At 39.7% G+C, this 19,207-nt stretch overlaps 1 protein-coding gene across 1 annotated transcript in view; it reads left to right on the plus strand.

Moving 5' to 3' along the window:
* The window catches only part of LOC141140338 (protein-L-isoaspartate(D-aspartate) O-methyltransferase-like), a gene marked incomplete in the record, with an annotated part of 92,395 nt that overhangs the window by 56,127 nt on the left and 17,061 nt on the right, over positions 1–19,207 (plus strand). Inside the window, 2 exon segments of the mRNA XM_073627398.1 lie at positions 9,195–9,226; positions 14,778–14,882. Of these exon segments, the coding sequence (XP_073483499.1) occupies positions 9,195–9,226; positions 14,778–14,882 (137 nt within the window).

Below are 19,207 nucleotides of genomic sequence, written 5' to 3' on the forward strand. Positions count from 1 at the left end.
ATCATACAAAAAAAAGCTCCAAAAAGTGACAATGAATAAATGGTTGTAATATGACACAGTCCACTTAAAGGGTAGGTGGTTAGAAATAGAAAAATGAGAAAAAGTTCTGCAACCCGATGTATACTTTGCTAGGTAAAACAATCCTTTTCTTAAGAAGCCACAAACTTGTAAGAAATTGAAAAGAGGGGGGCCGCTTACCAGATGTGTGGGACCCCTGTCACGGGGGTCTTAAGGGCTCAGATCAAAACCGGCTGGCAGGAACCGCTGATGTAGTTTCCATATTCAGCACTAGTAGTCACAATTTTCATTTTTTCATGTATTTTTTTTTTTAAATGTTTGTTTTTCACTATCCAATTTACACTGCCTTTAGAACATGGTAGCGAGTCGGGGTTAGCGCAGATTACCTGGGTTACATCGAACGGAACGTCCGTAAGAAGAAAGAATAGCCCAAAAAGCACTGGACGTGTCACAAGGGGAAGCCGAAGAGTAACGTCCTCTTTTTGGCTCTTCTAATCAAACTCCAAAAACAATAGAATGCCGGTAAGGCTGGCTACCTTCCTACCTCAATGGCAGAAGACGACAGCCAACCAATTTATTCTAGAAATCATCGCAAGGGGTTACTCCCTGAATTTCAATTGTCATCGTCCAGAGAGATTTCTATTATCAAAACTTCCCAGGGATCCCGAAAAAGCAAGGGCTCCCCCCGTTGTTGCTGGGGGAGATGGTAGACCAGAAGGTCCTTACTCCAGTCCCAGAGGAAGAAAAACTAAAGGGTTTTTACTCTTGTTTTTATGATCAAAAAATCTTCTGGGAAGTTTCGATTGATATTAAATCTTAAAACTCTGAACCAAGCGATACAATACAATTCTGCATGGAATACATATTCTCAGTCAAGAATATTCTTCAACCAGGAACTTTCATGGTGACCATGGATCTCAGGGATGCTTATCTCCACGTTCCCATACAAGAGGAGTCCCAGAGATACCTGAGGTTGGTGGTGGAGAAAGAGGGAAATGAGTATCATTTCCAAAGCAGGGCTTTTCCTTTTGGGCTATCCTCGTCACAGAGGATATTTACCAAAGTCCTAGCAGAAGTCCTTGCCCCTCTGAGGTTGAAGAAGATGACTGCAGCACCTTACGTAGAAGTCCTACTATTCGTAGCACCATCAGAAATACAGCTGGTAAAAGACCTGGCAGAAGCCCAACTATGGTTGAAGTCATTAGGATGGATTTTGAGCATCGAAAAATCCAACCAGTGTCCTACTCAGAACATTCAGTTTTTGGGATATCTGCTCAACTCCATAGAGCAGAAAACGTCCCTACGCGAGGAAAAAATTCAAGGCCAGCCAAGAGAGCAAGTGTACAGAACAACCTCCTGATATCCATCAGGGAGTTGTCTGTTCTGGGTCTGATGACCTCAACGATACTGGCAGTACAACGGGCCAAGTATCATCTAAGGCCCCTAAAAAAAAAAACAGCGGAGGATCTGGACAGAACACTTTTTTTTTTTTTTTTTTTTTTTTTTTTTTTAAATAGAAACCTCCGTGAAGTTGAACACGGACGCGAGCAGTTGGGGATGGGGAGCCCACCTAGCAGGTCAGCCTACTTCCAGGGAGAAATGGTCCCTGGAAGAAGTCCAGGCATCTTTGATTTGGAGGGAGCTTATGGCAATAGCCAAAGCCATAGAACACTTCAAAAACCAGCTAAGAAATCATCACACCCTGATCTTGTCGGACAACGCCAGGGCAGTTGCTTATGTAAACAAACAAGGGGGCACAAGGAGCCCCTCAAGCCACATCTCTAACCAGATCTGTCGATGGGCATCTACTGTTGCTGGGAGCGGTCCACCTAAAGGGGAAAAATATCAAGTGGTGGACTTCCTCAGCTGCCAAGAGATCTCCCAAGAGGAATGGGCATTACACCCAGAGGTGTTCAGGGAAATTACAGCCCAGGGAAATTACAGGTGAAGTGTTTCTACTCGCTAAACCTGCAAGATCGGCCTCTGGGGATAGATGCGCTTCAAAACCCCGTGGGATTTTAAGATGTGCTACACTTTCAGTATATCTGATTCCTCGAATAATAAAAAAATTCCTACAGGAACAGACCAGGTAGATACTGATGGCACCATATTGGCCCAAGAGAGCCTGGTTCTCTCAGATCCTTAGTCTCTCAGCAGAAGAGCCTTGGCTACTTCCTCGCAGGGACGACCTGTTGTGTCAGGGACCCTTAACAGGCCTAAAACAAGAAAGCTTCAAATGGGCGGCCTGGTTACTAAGGAAGACATCTTGAGATCGAAAGGACTCTCAGATAAAGTGGTGGTGACGCTTCGGAATGCTAGGATGACGAACACCAGGGCCATCTACAGAAAGACCTGGAGAAAATTTAACAGCTGGTGCGCAGAAAATAACAGACAAAAGATTGATGCACTGACTATTCTTGAGTTCCTACAGCTAGGTGCTGATAAAGGTCTAGTGCTCAGTATGCTGAAGGTCCAGATTGCTGCACTGTCTGTGTGTATCTAGAATGGACACTACAAGAAGACCTGTTGGTCTCTCTTTTGCAGAGCGCTGGCTAAGTACAGACCACCCAAGACACAAAAATGTCCTACATGGGATCTGTTGGTCGTATTGAGGAAGATCATCAAAAGCCCCTTTTGAGCCTCTACAAGAAACATCTTTACACCTGACACTCAAAACTGTGTTCCTTGCGGCTATCACTACAGTACGTAGGATAGGGGAACTCCAGGCTCTGTCTGTCAGAACCTTTTCTCAAGATTCACGATGACAGAATTGTCCTTCAAACAGATCTAGGATTTACTGCAAAAGTGATATCAACTTTTCATAAATCCCAGGTTATAATACTACCTTCATTTTGTAGTTCACCAGCTAATAAAGAGCAAAAATTAAGCCTTCTAGATGTTAGAAGATGTCTTCTTCAGTACCTTGAAGTCACCCATAAGTTCAGAGCATCAAACGCTCTATTCGTCCTGTACATTGGAAAACAAAAAAAGGTAAACAAGCGTCCAAGAAAATGCTAGCCAGATGGATCAAGTCACCTGTAGTGGAATGCTACAGAGTTATGCAAGTAACACCACCAAAAGATCTAAGGGCTCATTCAACAAGGGCTTCAGTGGCCTTGGGGGCGGAGAAGGCGGAAACTACCCCAAAGCAAATTTGCAGGGCAGCAACTTGGTCTAGATTCTTGACTTTTTGTCCAACATTTACAAACTGGATCTGATATTATTCGGCCAGGACCAGACTTTTGGTAGGAAAGTCCTCCAAGCTGTTGTCCCACCGTAGTCTGGTGAGTACTTGGTTATCCTCTCAAAGGCTGCCTGGACAATGACTGGGGGGAAAAGCAGAGTTAGTTCTTACCGGTAACTCTGTTTCCAGTAGTCTTCCAGGGCAGCATAATCCCACCCTAATGTTTAACCTTGTGGGGTTGTGTTTTGTCTTTCAGATTCCGGCCTTTGGTTCTCTTGGATGACTGACAAGGGACCTGAGGGACCGCCTTTTAAAGAAATTATTGGTAATGTATTTCCTGTGTGTGAGGAGGAGCTCCATCTCTCAAGGGCTTCCCTGGAAGACTACTGGAACCAGAGTTACCGATAAGAACTAACTGCTTTTCCTGCTCATTGTTGAGTTTTTATATTTGATGCTCATCTGCAGTCCTATGAATTTCTCTCCAATTCCATAATTGTTCATTTCAATATCTCATTTTCTTCTGATTATTGGTTTTACTGCTCGATCACCAGCGCTGATCAGTGTATTTTGATGACAAAGAAGTCTCCCCACTGTCAGAATACAATAGCGCAACAAGGAGGTTGTGGATGAGGGAATCGTAACTTTCTTTTTTTTTTTTCATTCTACCAGCTAGTTGAACAAAAAAAAGGCTAATCTATGGGCTGCTTTACTGTCTGATGGTCTTCTGTCTCAAGCATCCTCACAGGACTGCTGTCTTCACTGATTGTTGTTAATAAATCCTTAGCGCTCCTTCTGGTCACTTGAATGGCACCAATATGTTTTAATTATATAATATGTTGCTCATATGTTGTAAATATTAATGAGTGCTAAAAATGAATGGTAATGATTAAAGTTGTGGAAACAGGAATGCAGACAGGTGTAGGACACACTCCTTCCTTCCAAATTAATTTCCTGTAGCAACTGTGGTTCTTTTCCAGAGACCATAGCATTTATTGCATCCCAGAACAGATGGCAAAGTCCAACAATCGTAAAAAATGGAGATCGCGATTCTACCCTCCTCCCGATCTTAAAAAAACATTTCCTCGATTCAGTGCAGAGAGTTCTCTGCTCAAGCCGACAGTTGTCAAAAAAAAAAAAAAAACAGTCAGCCTACCAAGTTTCTCACAACATGACTTGGGTGGAGATAAAGGGAAACATTGTAACATAGATCTTTTAGATCAATGGGATGAGCTTCGCTCTGTAAATGAGGTCAGTTTAACCACTTAAAGACCTAAACCTTTTTCTGACACCTTTTGCTTACAAGTTAAAATAAGACCCTAGAGAATAAAATGGTGGTTCTTGCAATATTTTATGTCACACTGTATTTCAAACGAAATTTTTGGGGAAAAAATACACTTTAATGAATTAATAAAAAATTGAACAGTAAAGTTAGCCCAATTTTTTAGAATCCTGAGAGAAGCGTGATCTTTATTCTAAGTAAAAAAATTGTGATTCTCATTTTAGCCAGAATCGTGCAGCTCTACAACCACATGAAAAATGAAACAAGCATGCTTTAAAGTAACAGGCTAAATTTGAGAATAAGTCTTAACCTCCCTGGCGGTATGATTCTTTCGGATTTTAGGTGCTGAAAGCGGTACAATTATTTTGCATGGAAATTTGGCGTTTTATATTGTAGGTCTGTAAATCTTAACAATAACACACTTAAATCTGTCCAAACCAGAGTCTAGTAGATATCCCGGGTATGATAAAGTTTGAAACACAAAAACATAAATTATAATATAATAAATAAAAATAAATAATTAAAAAAAATTAAAAAAAATAGTAATAAAATAAATTTCCCCACAATTCACTATCGCTCAATTCTGCAAGTGTTCTAATTTACTATCGCTGTTTTCTAGCTGGTCTAAAGCCACTTTTGACGTAAAGGGACACTTTTTGGTTGCTATGGACAATCTCCAGTTTCCAGGCAGAAAGAACAGTGTATATCATGTAAAACTGCATGCAGGGCATGGGCCAGAGCACTGGGGACAAAAGGGATGTGAAATCATTTCATACAGTACTGTAATCTGTAAGATTACAGTACTGTATGTGTTATGATTTTGACATTTTTTTGAATTTGCCGCCAGGCTCCGCCCCCGTGCGTCGCGCCGCTCGCAGGGAACGGAGCCTGGCACGGAGAGGCTTCGGAGGAGGACGGAGCCCTCAGACACTGCGGGGGACATCGCAGGATCCCGGGGACAAGGTAAGTAAAGCCGCCCCAGGATCCTGCAATGCGATCCCGAGTGTGGCTCAGGGTTACCGCTAATGGTACTGAATTTTAACCCCGAGCCACACTCGGGAATACCGCCAGGGAGGCTACGTTAATGATTCAAACAGCACAGATCGACCTAAAAAAGAATTGAAAAGCGTGTTTATCGTGTATCTAATCTGCATTAGATTATTACTTTGTACTTGCCATTTTCTTATAATAAATGTCAGTGATTGTTCAAAATATGGGGTATGCATTAATGCATGACATCTTTTGAAAAGACTTAATTTGAACTGACCTACATAGCAAATTGTGGAGGATATTATTGTGCACTCAAAATATAGCACATATTACTTCATTTAAAAAAAAAAGAAATCTTTAGGTTCTTAAGAAGAACAAAATAGTAAAAGCACTATATATTTAGAAAGGAAATTGCAGTAACTCTAGCTAAAATAGACAACCTGGTGTATATTCAAATAGCCATCTTACCTACACCAGCATCCTGTAATAAATTTATATAAGGAGGTGGAAGTAAACTTGGACTTTAAGATTGATTAAATTGAAAAATCTATTTGTGTGGGTGTATGTATTATATAATATATATGTGTATAATATATATTCTCTCTCTCTAAATTTGTGTATGTATGTATATGTATGTGTATGTATGTATGTATGTGTGTGTGTGTGTATGTATATATATATATATATATATATATATATATATATATATATATATATATATATATATATATATATATATTCAATCATTAATTTTTATTTAAAATAATGAAATGAAATAATTTAGGATATTAAAGACCAACTAGTATCAAAAAGTAAAAAAAGTTTCCCATATAGAAAATTCTTGTTGCAAACCCTACAATCACCCCTGAAGAAGGAGGCATAAGTAACTCCGAAACGCGTCGGGTGCACATGTATTGGTATCAACTTCTATATTTATGGAAATGCATTCCTTGTTTTAACTTTGTAACTATGTGATTCACTTGATTATTTTTTGTAACTAATAAACTGTTATCTACTTTACATACCTTTTTTTAAAATATTTTCTTAAAAAATGTGCCTTTAAAGTCCGCTAGGGGAACTCCTTTTGCTCTAGTATCAAAAAGTAATTCCATTTTTTACTGATATATTATACATTTATTATGCTATTTAAACAAAGTGTTTCATCTTGCATTTGTCCAGTCAAGATCAGGCCACTGGATTTATTAAAAAAAAAAAATGCTTTTATTTTAAAATATATAAATGACACACATTTTTTTTTACATTTTCCAGTTTTCTTCATCGTAATACTTATATTGTATAATAAAGTGTATTTTCCTCTCATTTTTCTAAATCCAGTGGCACAGTTCATTAAAGTGTTATTAAATCTTGGTTGTTTTTTTTTTTTATAATTTGTTTTATTAAAATAACAAAAATGGTATATTTACCTGCTCTGTGCAGTGGTTTTGCACAGAGCAGCTCCAGTCCTCTCTTTTAGGGTCCCTCGCTGGTGCTGCTGGCTCCTCCCCCTCTAGCAGTGCCCCCAGAGAAAGCTGCTTGACCTGGGGGCACTTCTGCGTGCTAGCCCCTGAGCCACTGCTCTGTGTCCATAGGGCACACAGAACCGCAGTTTGGCCCCGCCCCATCTCTCTACTCATTGGCCCACTGGCTGTGATTGACAGCAGTGAGCGCCAATGAGGAGGTAGAGTCCCGTCACAGCCGAGGCTATCGCTAACATCGCTAGATCAGAGGGAGCTCAGGTAAGGATTGGAGGGGGAGGGGGGGGGAGCGCTGCACACAGAAGGGTGTTTTTTGTTTGTTTTTGTTTTGTTTTTTTTCGCACTGTTATTTTGATTATCCAAATAATCGCTTCATGAGATTTTGCAGATTTTACACATTTCTGGCCTGCTTTGTGGATAAACATCTACTTCCTCAACACATTTTATTATACCTCATCACCAGTGTGTCTATGTATAAGAAAACATTTATATTTTAATAGGTACAGTCACAGAATATATACAAATATCTTTGTGTCCATGTCATGGCATTGGACACAGATGTCTCCCTTTTACAGTCTACAGTCACACCACAGGCTTTTCATGTGTCTGATGTTATCTTCTAAGCAGATATCAGTGTTCATATGCCCAATTACTGCACAGAGCATGCTTAGTGTACTCCCCTTAGATGTGGTAATCTGTGTTTTTGATACCTGCAACATGATGATACCCCATCCACTCTGTATATAATCTAAAAAAAATAAATAAATCAACTACCCATGGAACTTTTTACAAGGTACACCACCACCAACAAAGTAAATAAAAAATAAATAAAAAAAAGATTTTTATTAGTATACTAAAAACTGATTTAAAAACAAACGTGGGAGATATTTAAAAATGGAGAAGGCTGATTTAACTATTGTCAATCTACTTAACATGACAAATACATAGTTACAATTGCATATTTTTCTCATTCAGTTACTTTTAAGGCCCCTTTCACACTTATGCGACTTGGGACTGCAAAGATGATTTCCAAGGAGTACCATATCTGTGCGTCCAAGTCGCAGCAACTTCAAAGTAGTCCCTACACTACATTGGTCCGACTTTGATGCGACTTGAGGTCCATAGACCTCAAGATTACACAGGCATTGCTTCAAGTCGCGTCAAAATCCTGGCAAAATCGCATGACTTTTAAGTTGCACAAGTGTGAAAGGAGCCTAAGGGTTCACCTAATTCCAGTAAGTAAATGAAGCACATCACAAATCTCAATGTGTTTAGTGAGTGTTCATTCACTACATCAGAAGTAGATGCTATTAACAAGGTATCTATAAATTAGGGAAATGGGGTTAGATTTGTAAAGTATTGATATTAAAATTGCATATCTATCCCCCAGGGGATGGTTTATTATCAGCCCCTAGTAGCGGATTATGAATGGATAAATATGCAATTTTATTGTCATTACTTTAAAAATCTAATCCTGTTTTTCTAATTTATAGACACCTTATCAGTAGCATCTTCTCCTGATGAAGTGAATGACTATTCACATAACAAATTGAGATTTGTAATGTGCTTCGTTTTACTCACTGGAATTATGTGAAATCTTCTAAGCAATTGAAGGCAACAGATATGGAATTGTAACTAAGAAGCTGTTGGGTAGATTGACAATAGTTAAATCGGCCTTCTCTATTTTTTAGGGATGCACCGATATATTGGCTGATGAAAATTATTGTCCGAAAATAGGGTTATCTGCGTTTTGTCGATAGAAAAAAAAAAAAAGGTGCTGATAATCGCATGCTGCAACCCGTTGACTTCAATGCAAGATCACGCCCCATTGATTTCAATGCAAGATCACGCCCTGTTGTTCTCCCCTCGTTGACTTCAATGCAAAAACGCCAGCCGCGTTAATTACATTTAAACACACATTTTTTTTAAAACTATCCATTTCGGTTTTCGGCCAAGTGCATACTGAATTTTCAGTTTCGGCACCGGAATTTTAATTTCGGTGCACCACTACTATTTTTTAAATATCTCCTACATTTGTTATGAGATTTTTTCTCTTTGTAAACTAATAAAAATTTTTTTTAAAAGTTCATCTACTTTCTTGATGGTGTAACCTTTAAAAGTCCCATGGGCATTTGATTTTTTTGTTTTGTTTTTGATACCTGCATTGGACTTAACTAAAATATGCTGATCAATATCTCTTATAAAAGATATCCACTCATTATCTTTCATTTTTGTTTTTTCCTAATAGGTTATCAAGCAACAATTAGTGCTCCACACATGGTAAGTGACATGCCTTTATTATGCTTGTTAAAATATTTGTTGTACTATTTTAATATCTGCTATTTCAGTGGGTAAGTCCACAAAAAATGTGATAGTTGTAAGTAGGGCATGATGGGCCGAGTGTGCTATTGGTGGCTTAACGTGGTTGTAAAGGCAGAAAGTTTTTTTATTAAAAAAAACTATTTTATTTATATATATATATATATATATATATATATATATATATATATATATATATATATATATATATATATATACACACACACACACACAGTATCTCACAAAACTGAGTACACCTCTCACATTTTTGTAAATATTTTATTATATCTTTTCATGTGACAACACTGAAGAAATTACACTTTGCCACAATGTAAAGTAGTGAGTGCACAGCTTGTATAACAGTGTAAATTTGCTGTCCCCTCAAAATAACTCAACACGCAGTCATTAATGTCTGAACTGCTGGCAACAAAAGTGAATACACCCCTATGTGAAGATGTCCAAATTGGGCCCAAAGTGTCAATATTATATTTTTGTGTGGCCACAATTATTTCCCAGCATTGCCTTAACCCTCTAGGACATGGAGTTTACCAGAGCTTCACAGGTTGCCACTGGAGTCCTCTTCCACTTCATGACGACATCACGGAGCTGGTGGATGTTGGAGACCTTGCACTCCTCCACCTTCCATTTGAGGATGCCCCACAGATGCTCAATAGGGTTTAGGTCTGGAGACATGCTTGGCCAGTCCATCACCTTTACCCTCAGCTTCTTTAGTAAGACAGTGGTTGTCTTGGAGAGGTGTGTTTGGGGTCGTTATCATGTTAGAATACTGCCCTGCAGCCCAGTCTCTGAAGGGAGGGGATCATGCTCTGCTTCAGTATGTCACAGTACATGTTGGCATTCATGGTTCCCTTAATGAACTGTAGCTCCCAGTGCTGGCAGCACTCATGCAGCCCCAGACCATGACACTCCCACCACCATGCTTGACTGTAAGCAAGACACACTTGTCTTTGTACTCCTCACCTGGTTGCCGCCACACACGCCTGACACCATCTGAACCAAATAAGTTTAGTTTATCTTGGTCTCATCAGACCACAGGACTTGGTTCCAGTAATCCATGTCCTTAGTTTGCTTGTCTTCAGCAAACTGTTTGCAGGCTTTCTTGTGCATCATCTTTAGAAGAGGCTTCCTTCTGGGATGGCAGCCATGCAGACCAATTTGATGCAATGTGAGGTGTATGGTCTGAACAGTGACAGGCTGACCCCCCCACCCCCTTCAACCCCTTCAACCCCTGCAGCAATGCTGGCAGCACTCATACGTCTATTTCTCAAAGACAACATCTGGATATGATGCTGAGCATGTGCACTCAACTTCTTTTGTTGACCATGGCGAAGCGGAACTTGTACTGTTAAACCGCTGTATGGTCTTGGCCACCGTGCTGCAGCTCAGTTTCAGGGTCTTGGCAATTTTCTTATAGCCTAGGCCATCTTTATGTAGAGCTACAATTCTTTTTAATATCCTCAGAGTTCTTTGCCATGAAGTGCCATATTGAACTTCCAGTGACCAGTATGAGAGAGTGTAGGCTGCCTCAAATCCTTCTGTGTCTGCACAGGACATGGAAGCAAGGCTAAGCGACTCAGCTATGCACAAAAACCTAGGAACTGGGGTGCAGAAAAATGGCAGTGGGTGCTCTGGACTGATGAGTCAAAATTTGAATGATTTGGCTGTAGCAGGAGACAGTTTGTTTGCAAGTTTGGTGCTGCATTTCTGCAAATGGAGTTGGAGCTTTGGTCAGGATTAATGGTGTTCTCAATGCTGACAAATACAGGCAGATATTTATCCATCATACCATACCTTCAGGGAGGTGTGTGATTGGCCCCAAATGTATTCTGCAGCAGGACAATGACCCCAAACATACAGGCAATGTCATTAAGAACTACCTTCAGTGTAAAGCAGAACAAGGCGTACCGGAAGTGATGGTTTGGCTCCCACCGAGCCCTGATCTCAACATCGAGTCTGTCTAGGATTACATGAAGAGACCGGAGGATTTGAGGCAGCCTACATCTACAGAAGATGTGTGGTTCTCCAAGATGTTTGGAACAACTTATCTGCTGAGTTCCCTCAAAAACTGTGTGCAAGGGTACCTAGAGGAATTGATGCTGCTTGAAGGCAAACAGTCACACCAAATATATATAATACACACACAACCTCCTATGTGCCAGTTTATGAAAAAATTGTATGTTAGCCATACATGCATGGGCACAAGTTTATTTTTCATTTGTGTGTATGTGTGTGGATATAGATAGAGATATAGATAATGACATGACCACTGACAGGTAAAGGTAAAAAAAAAAAACATTGATTATGTCATTACAGTAGTGGGATTTATTATGCATCTAGTTAACATGTTGTCCCTGAAATTGATGTGTTGAAAGCAAAAAAAAAAAGTTGGTAACTTTTGCTGCATTGATGTACTGTGGTTAGTGACAGATGTGACCAGGCAGCTTATTGCTATTTAAAAGCTGAAGGTTTTTTACCTTCATGCATATACTATGCATAAAGGTAAAAAACTTGCTGTGCACAGCACCCCCCCCCCAAACCTTTTGTGAGCTCCCTCCGATCCAGCAATGGTCACAATAGCCTCGGCTGTCCCATGACTCTCCCTCCCATTGGCTCCCACTGTTGTCAATCACAGCCAGTGAGCCAATGAGAAGAGAGCGTAGGGGGGGGGGGGGCCCTCTACGTCTTATGAATGCATAGAGCAGCGGCTCGGGAGCAAGCACACAGTATTGCCCCCAGGGCAAGCAGCTTTCTCTGGGTGCACTGCTTGGGAGGGAAAAGCCAAGAGTGCTGGGGACCCGAAAAGTAGAGGATCGGAGCTGCTCTGTGCAAAACCACTGCGCAGAGTAGGTAAGTATAACATGACTGTGTTAAAAAAAAAAAAAAGAGAATGAAGCTTTAAATGTAAAAAGAAGTTGGGATGGAAGAGGAGGAGGAGTCCACAGATCCCCAGGATATTGGGAAGCAGACTGGCAGTCCTGTCACTCGTTGAATGACAGACGAGCATTAAAACAGTGGATAATGGTATACCAGAGTAGGAGGGGAGATGAAAATAATAAATGTAAGAGGAAATGCCCTGATAGAGTATTCTTGCCCCCCAAAATGCATTGAATGTTTGTTTTTATGTGATCAAATTAGGAACAATTACCGTATTTATCGGCGTATAACACGCACCCCAAGATTAGGAGGGAATTTTAAGGAAGAAAACTTACATTTAAATGCCCATCAATGCAGCCTTATCAGTGTCCATGCTGCAGCCTTGCACAGCGTCATTTGCAGCCTTGCCAGTGTCCATTTGCAGCCTTGCCACCTTGCCAGTGACTTGTCAGTGTTACTGCAGTTTGAAAATGGTGCCGCCGAGATACACAGAGCCGGTCCTGTGTATCTCGGCTCCTCTCATTTTCCCGCCCTATGATGGACATAACACAGGTCCAATGGAGGGACTGAGCGTGACTGTGAGCGGAGCCGAGCGCCGCCCATATACATAGCCAAGTGTACTTGGCTAGGTTCGGCAGGCTCCGCTCCCAGTCATGCCCAGTCCCTGTGTTATGTCCATCATAGGGCGGGACTGGGCGTGACTGTGAGCGGAACTAGCCAAGTACACTAAGCTATGTATGTATATCGGCGGCCGGCGCTCGCTCCGCTCACAATCAGCTGGGGGGGGGATTGGCGTATAACACGCACCCATTATTTTCCCCTGATTTTAAGGGGAAAAAAGTGCGTGTTATACGCCGATAAATACGGTAAGTGTAAAGATTTGTATTTTATGCATTAAGATAAAAAGCCTTCTGTGTGCAGCTGCTGCCCCAATACCTCCTAATACTTATCTGAGGTCCCCCTCTGTCCAGCGATGTCCACAAATGTCTCAGCTGCCCGAGACTCTCCTTCCTGGCTGAGAGACAGCATCGGCGCCATTGGCTCCCGCTGCTGTCAATAAAAGTCAGCTAGCCAATCAGCGGAGAGAGGGGGTGGGGCCATATCAGGGCTCTGTGTCTGAATAGACACCGTGAGCTGTGACTCAGCTTGGGTGCCCCCATAGCAAGCTGTTAACTATGGAGGCACTAAACGTGAGGGTGGGGCCAGGAGAAGCGATGAGGGACCCAAGAAGAGGAGGATCCAGTCTGTCCTGTGCAAATCCACTGCAACAGAGCAGATAAGTAGACTTGTGCACAACAAAAAATTTTGTTTAGTTTTGTTTCGTTGTCATTCGTAAAATACATAATTTTGTTCTGTTACGTTAATTCGTTTTCGGATAATTTGTTATTTCTGTAGAGTGTCGATATTCGATATACTGAATCTCGAATCATGTTGAATTCATTCGATATATCCGCTATAATTTCTATCGCATTCGTTGAAATTCGATATTTATTTATGTATGTGTGTGTATATATGTGTGTATATAGAGAGATATATATATATATATATATATATATATATATATATATATATATATATATATATATATATATATATATATATCTTTCTATCTATTATATATATATATATATATATATATATATATATATATATATATCAGTGATAATGATTCGTAGTTTGGAAAGTCGATTGTTTATTGAATCTATTAACACACACAATGAAAATATCTCTTCTCTGCTCAAATACAATACAACACCCTTCTCACTCAGTTCTCAGGAATGCACTTTGCCAGTAATCCAACCTCCAGTACAAAATTAATCAGCTGATTGGACTGTAAGATTTACTTTGAGTTGACCTTTTGTTTCATTAGATCTTTAACGCATTACCGAATCATGTCGAATTCATTTGTTATATCCGCTATAATTTCTTTCGTATTAGTTGAAATTCATTATTTTTTTTATTCGGATGGTTCCGAATGTCCGAAAGATGCAAAATTCAGCTGAATTTTGATTAGTTACGAAACACATTGCACATGTCTACAGGTAAGCATAACGTTATTTTTATAGGAAAAGCCTTTACAATCACTTTAAATGCCCTTATTCCCTTTCCTGAACTTAAGTACTCCTGCACAGTCTGTTCCTGTAGATATTCACTGAGAGCCTTCTTCTGAGACAAATTCTTGAAGAATGGTATAATAGTCTAAAAGGGCTCAGCGGGATTCAGCGCAAAGGATGTAAACAGTGCTGCAGCCTAAAGCTGCAATAGTTAGGTACGTTTGTTAGGGAGGGAGGTAAGGAAAGAGTAGATTACCTGAGGTTGGAGTAATGGTAAGTATACTTACACTTAAAATGCCTGACCTGATTACTTATTGAATGCCTTTGAGTAAAGAAATTCTGCTTTGGGAGCCGAAATTCAAATGGAGAAAGAAATGCATTTAAAAATGCCAGTTTAGTATAAAACAGAAACACACAAGCTGTATTGACGGCTGAATACGGTGCATGACATCTTTTCAGTTGACATTATGTTTAATGGACTGTTTTTCTGAAGATTAATGTCACTGGCATTGTTGCTCAAACCTCTCTGCACGTCTGACATTGTCATTTTTTCTTTATTGTAGCATGCATATGCATTAGAACTCCTCCACGACCAGTTACATGAAGGTGCCAAAGCTCTAGATGTAGGATCTGGAAGTGGAATTCTAACTGCCTGCTTTGCAAGAATGGTAATTTTTGTGATTTTGGCTGGCTGAGAATGTCTGACTTAGAACCTAATGTCTAATGGATTACAAAGTGTTACATCACACTACAGGTCGCACACTTTTTGCCACTTCTGTTTAACCACTTGACCTCTCAAAGCTTTTACCCCCTTTATGACAAGAGCATATTTTGCTATTCAGCACTGTGCTAGTTTAACTGACAATATCGCTGTCATGCAACACTGTACGCAAATTACATATTATGTCATTTTTTTTCACTCAAATAGTTTTCTTTTGGTGGTGATCACCACTGTTCTTTTTTTATTATTCTATTATATAAATGAAAAAAAATTGTTTCTATTCTGTTATAAAACATATCCAATAAGAAAACAAATTTCTTCATGTATTAATTGGCTTGTGGAAAAGTTGTAGCGTCTACAAATGATACAATGTATTGTTGTCAGAGAGTGTCTCTGAAATGTGCCACATCCAAGGTAACTAGACAGAAAAGGACTGACCCCTAACTGGACATTTAAGGCACTCAAATGCGTATAGATAGAAAATTATAAATATTTTATTAATGAATACATGTAGTAAGAAGTACAGAATAAAAATGGCGGAATGTTATACACAAATGCATATGAATTGAAACCGTCAATACTACATGTTTCGGAGTTTTCATCTCCTCCTTTGGGGGTACATAAAAGAATCAATTATGTATCTAGAATGTATTAACAGATAGTTTAGATATATATACAAGGATAGTAACATGCATTAATAATCATATAAATATGCATATAGCACACATATATACTTACAAGATTTGCTAAGACTGCCATATGCAACACATTCCACTTAAAGTATTAAAAACAAGAACAGAGGTATGTCCCGGATATGCCCATCTATGGTATCTAGCCCTTAGGCATAAGGTTATTTGTTGAAAAGTGACCTAACAAACCCGGTAAGGCATCAACACCCAAAACTGCTGGAGTCGGGGGAAGCAGAGCCCTGCAAATAGAAGTAATAAAGATATGTATATAATGATTAAGGTTTATCAGAAAGTAATGCATTTCCATACGTAAAATATTGCATTCCAGCATCGTACCTCATGATGGTAAATTTAATATTTGCTCATTCACAAGTAGATATAGCGGGCTCAGAAATAAGTGGCCGCTGAAAAATATAATTAAAAAATGTATCAATATAATGGCCATCTGATTAATTTGAGACTGCCTGAATGTCTAGGAAAAATTCAATGGATATTTGCAATCAATCCTTCAAACGCCTCTGACACTCAAAGCTCACCAATTTAAATAAATTAACCACATAGAGGGACATCCTGTGAATGTAGGTCTAATTAGGGAATAGTGATGTATAGCTCTATAAATTTGCAATATAGTAAATGTCCACAAGATGGCGTATATGTGAATAATAATTGGGGGGAAAATTAATAGATAAATTAAAGCAACTGATATGTATATGCACTTTCAAAGCAGTTATGATCATGAATGAAGTAATTGCTAATGCCAAAGCTGGAATTAGAAAATATTATTCAATAAATATGCATGAACTGTTGATCATATAAACTTCAATGGAAAATACATGACCAATATAGGATTAAATATTATTGTCAGGATTGGAAAGGTTTGAGAGACATCTAGAGAAACCATGGACAGACAAAGCAGTCAAGAAAAGGACCAAATTAGTAAACCTGAGCATACCTTAGACCGGACAAGCAAACATATGGGAGCACACTCTGGCACTCAATCCGATGGTGAGTGTCAGTTTGTGCTGCCTGGAGCCTCATATTTGTAGAGCCTCCCAACTAATCACGGTAGGCTCATCATGTGTGCTGCTTTTACTTTGTGTGCACAAATGTGTGTGTAATGTAATCTCCCTCAAGTGAATATTTATTCAAACAAATTTTTAGTCCGAAGCCTTGGTTCTTTTCCATAGTGTAGTGTTTTTTTTGGATTCCAGCTCACAGATGACAAACCCAGCAGAGTATATGCAAAATTATACAATAATCAGAGGGCTTCAGAGTCCCCATTTCTTCTGTCATATCCTAGAAAATATATGAAGCCTTTTGGACACTCCACCCCTCCAGCAATATGATCTATATGAGTATCTAGGTGATACAGGTAATATAAGTGACTAAAACTGAAGGGGATTGGCTGACCACACATTTCTGTGTTTACAAGTGACAGTGGGAAGCAGAGCACAGTAGGTGGTGAATTTAGGTTATGGCTGCAAAACTGAGTGTGATGGACACATAACAAGGCATAGTGGGCCGAATTTGGCCCACAGGCCTTGTGTTTAACACATGTGCTCTAGAGCAAGTAATGACACAAATCTCAAGAATGGCTCTGATTCCATTCCTATGGACAGTGTCCTACGGTTTAAAGAGATTGTTCACTCTGGAAAAAATAAAATAATAGTCAGCTACAAATCCTGAAGCTGCTAACTTTTAATAAGAAGACACTTACCCATACAGGGATCCAGCTCTGTCCTCATCCAGGCTAGTTTATCACTAGCCTTTGGGTTCCTGGTGCCGGTATCATGACTGGGCAGCCAGCAGTGCTGCTTGCCCCCACCCTTCCATAAAAAATGACATGCCAAATGTGACAGGGGAAGAAGGCAGGAGGACTTAAAGCAGAACTTGGATGAAGTTCTGTTTTAAAGCCTAATCTGCCAAAGCTGCCTGTAAAAGATGCCTAACATATATTCCCTTTGAAGGAGGATGTTTCTCTGGTAAAGTACTTGAGAGATTCATCAATGTCACAGAAGGAAAGGTTCTTCCTTCCCCAGCAGAAATTTCCAAAGTTCCTTTCCTCAGCCTCTACTTTCTCAAAACACAGCACCATAGCACTTTACCCAAGCTTCAACTTCTAAGCCTACGTTCAGCCCTTCTTCCATTTGGCACAAGACTTGGCCCATACAGCCCACAAAGTCTTTCCTGAAGCCCTCCTGCAAACTAAGGTGTGCCCTCACTCCTAAGAGTGGGGAGACGTCTGTTACAGCTATAATTATAATAAGCATTATTTTATATAGCACCTTAAGGCCAGGTTCACACATGTGCAGTATGAATTTCCAGTCCGTTTTCACTGAGAAATTCCAAAGCAGCGGTTCAGCTGTGATCTCAGATGCAAATTTTTGGAGACGGCAGCCACCAGCGTCTTTAACAATAGCTGGTTGTTAAAGAGTGGGCCAGGAAGCTGGCCACTGTGTCCTTAACCAATGACTCCTCAGCTGTCAGTAGGTTCTCCAGGTCTAAGGGTCGGGTATGGATTTGGGGGGGTCCCCACGCCAAAATTAATTAAATTAACCACTTGCCACCAAATCATGTACCTGGTACATCATTTGATTTCAAGCAGTTGTACTGGGCTGATGCCCATGCATTTTTTTAGCCTATGAAATGGCCTATTTTGTCTAGTGGCCAAAATTGTTTAAATTTCCACACTTTTATGTGCTAAAAATATTTGCACACTTACTTTTGTGTGGGGATAGCCGTGGTAGTAGGTCTTAATTTTCTGACAATGTACTGTCCAAACTGATATGCTTTTACATTTCTACAACTCTGCAAAATCGGAGCAATTTTTAAAACGGAAAAATGAAACCCAGATGTAACTATTTAAATTAACAGCTAATTGTGCCAGAATGCTAAACAAATTTAGAAGTCTCTCAGTTGGAAGCATGAGGAAATACTGTATACAATGAAAATGGTACCAGGAGAGCTTTGAAAAGCAGCCACATGGGACCAGCTGAGGTCTTTCAGTATGACAACTATAGGTTTCTATTTTGTGAGGTGAAATGTTTGGCAGTAGATGTTGGCTGCAGTCTTGCAGGGAAAGGATTACAGGAATGAAAGCAGACATCAGCTGCCAGCAATTCCTGATGTATCACACTGCTCCCAGAAGTTGCTATTTATGTACAACTGTGTATGAAGCCATCGTGGTTACAGTAGAGAACTTATTAGAACACAGTTTTGCTTTAGGTAGAAATAAAGCCATAACTTTTTTTTTTTTTTTTTCTTCATTTCGGATATTTTTTTTTATTTTACTTTACTTTTCTTTAGCCATATGTATCCCATCAGAGAGGTTTTGTTTGACTTTCTGTTCTGGTGAAAAACCAAAAATTGGGATTTTCTTTCAGTTTCACCTTTTGGTTTTAACTGCACACAGGGCAAGTTTTGCCATTAAAGATAAAACCTCTCCAGGACAAGCCAAAAGTGTTCAAAGACACTCATATTGCTCCTTTAATATTGCTTACATCTCATTTTATAACGCCTTATTCTTCCATGCACATGAACATATTGTTTTTATGCATGTAACATTTGTGCTAACATTTACATG

Source organism: Aquarana catesbeiana, linkage group LG04 (assembly GCF_042186555.1).
Source record: "Aquarana catesbeiana isolate 2022-GZ linkage group LG04, ASM4218655v1, whole genome shotgun sequence".
NCBI lineage: Eukaryota > Metazoa > Chordata > Amphibia > Anura > Ranidae > Aquarana > Aquarana catesbeiana.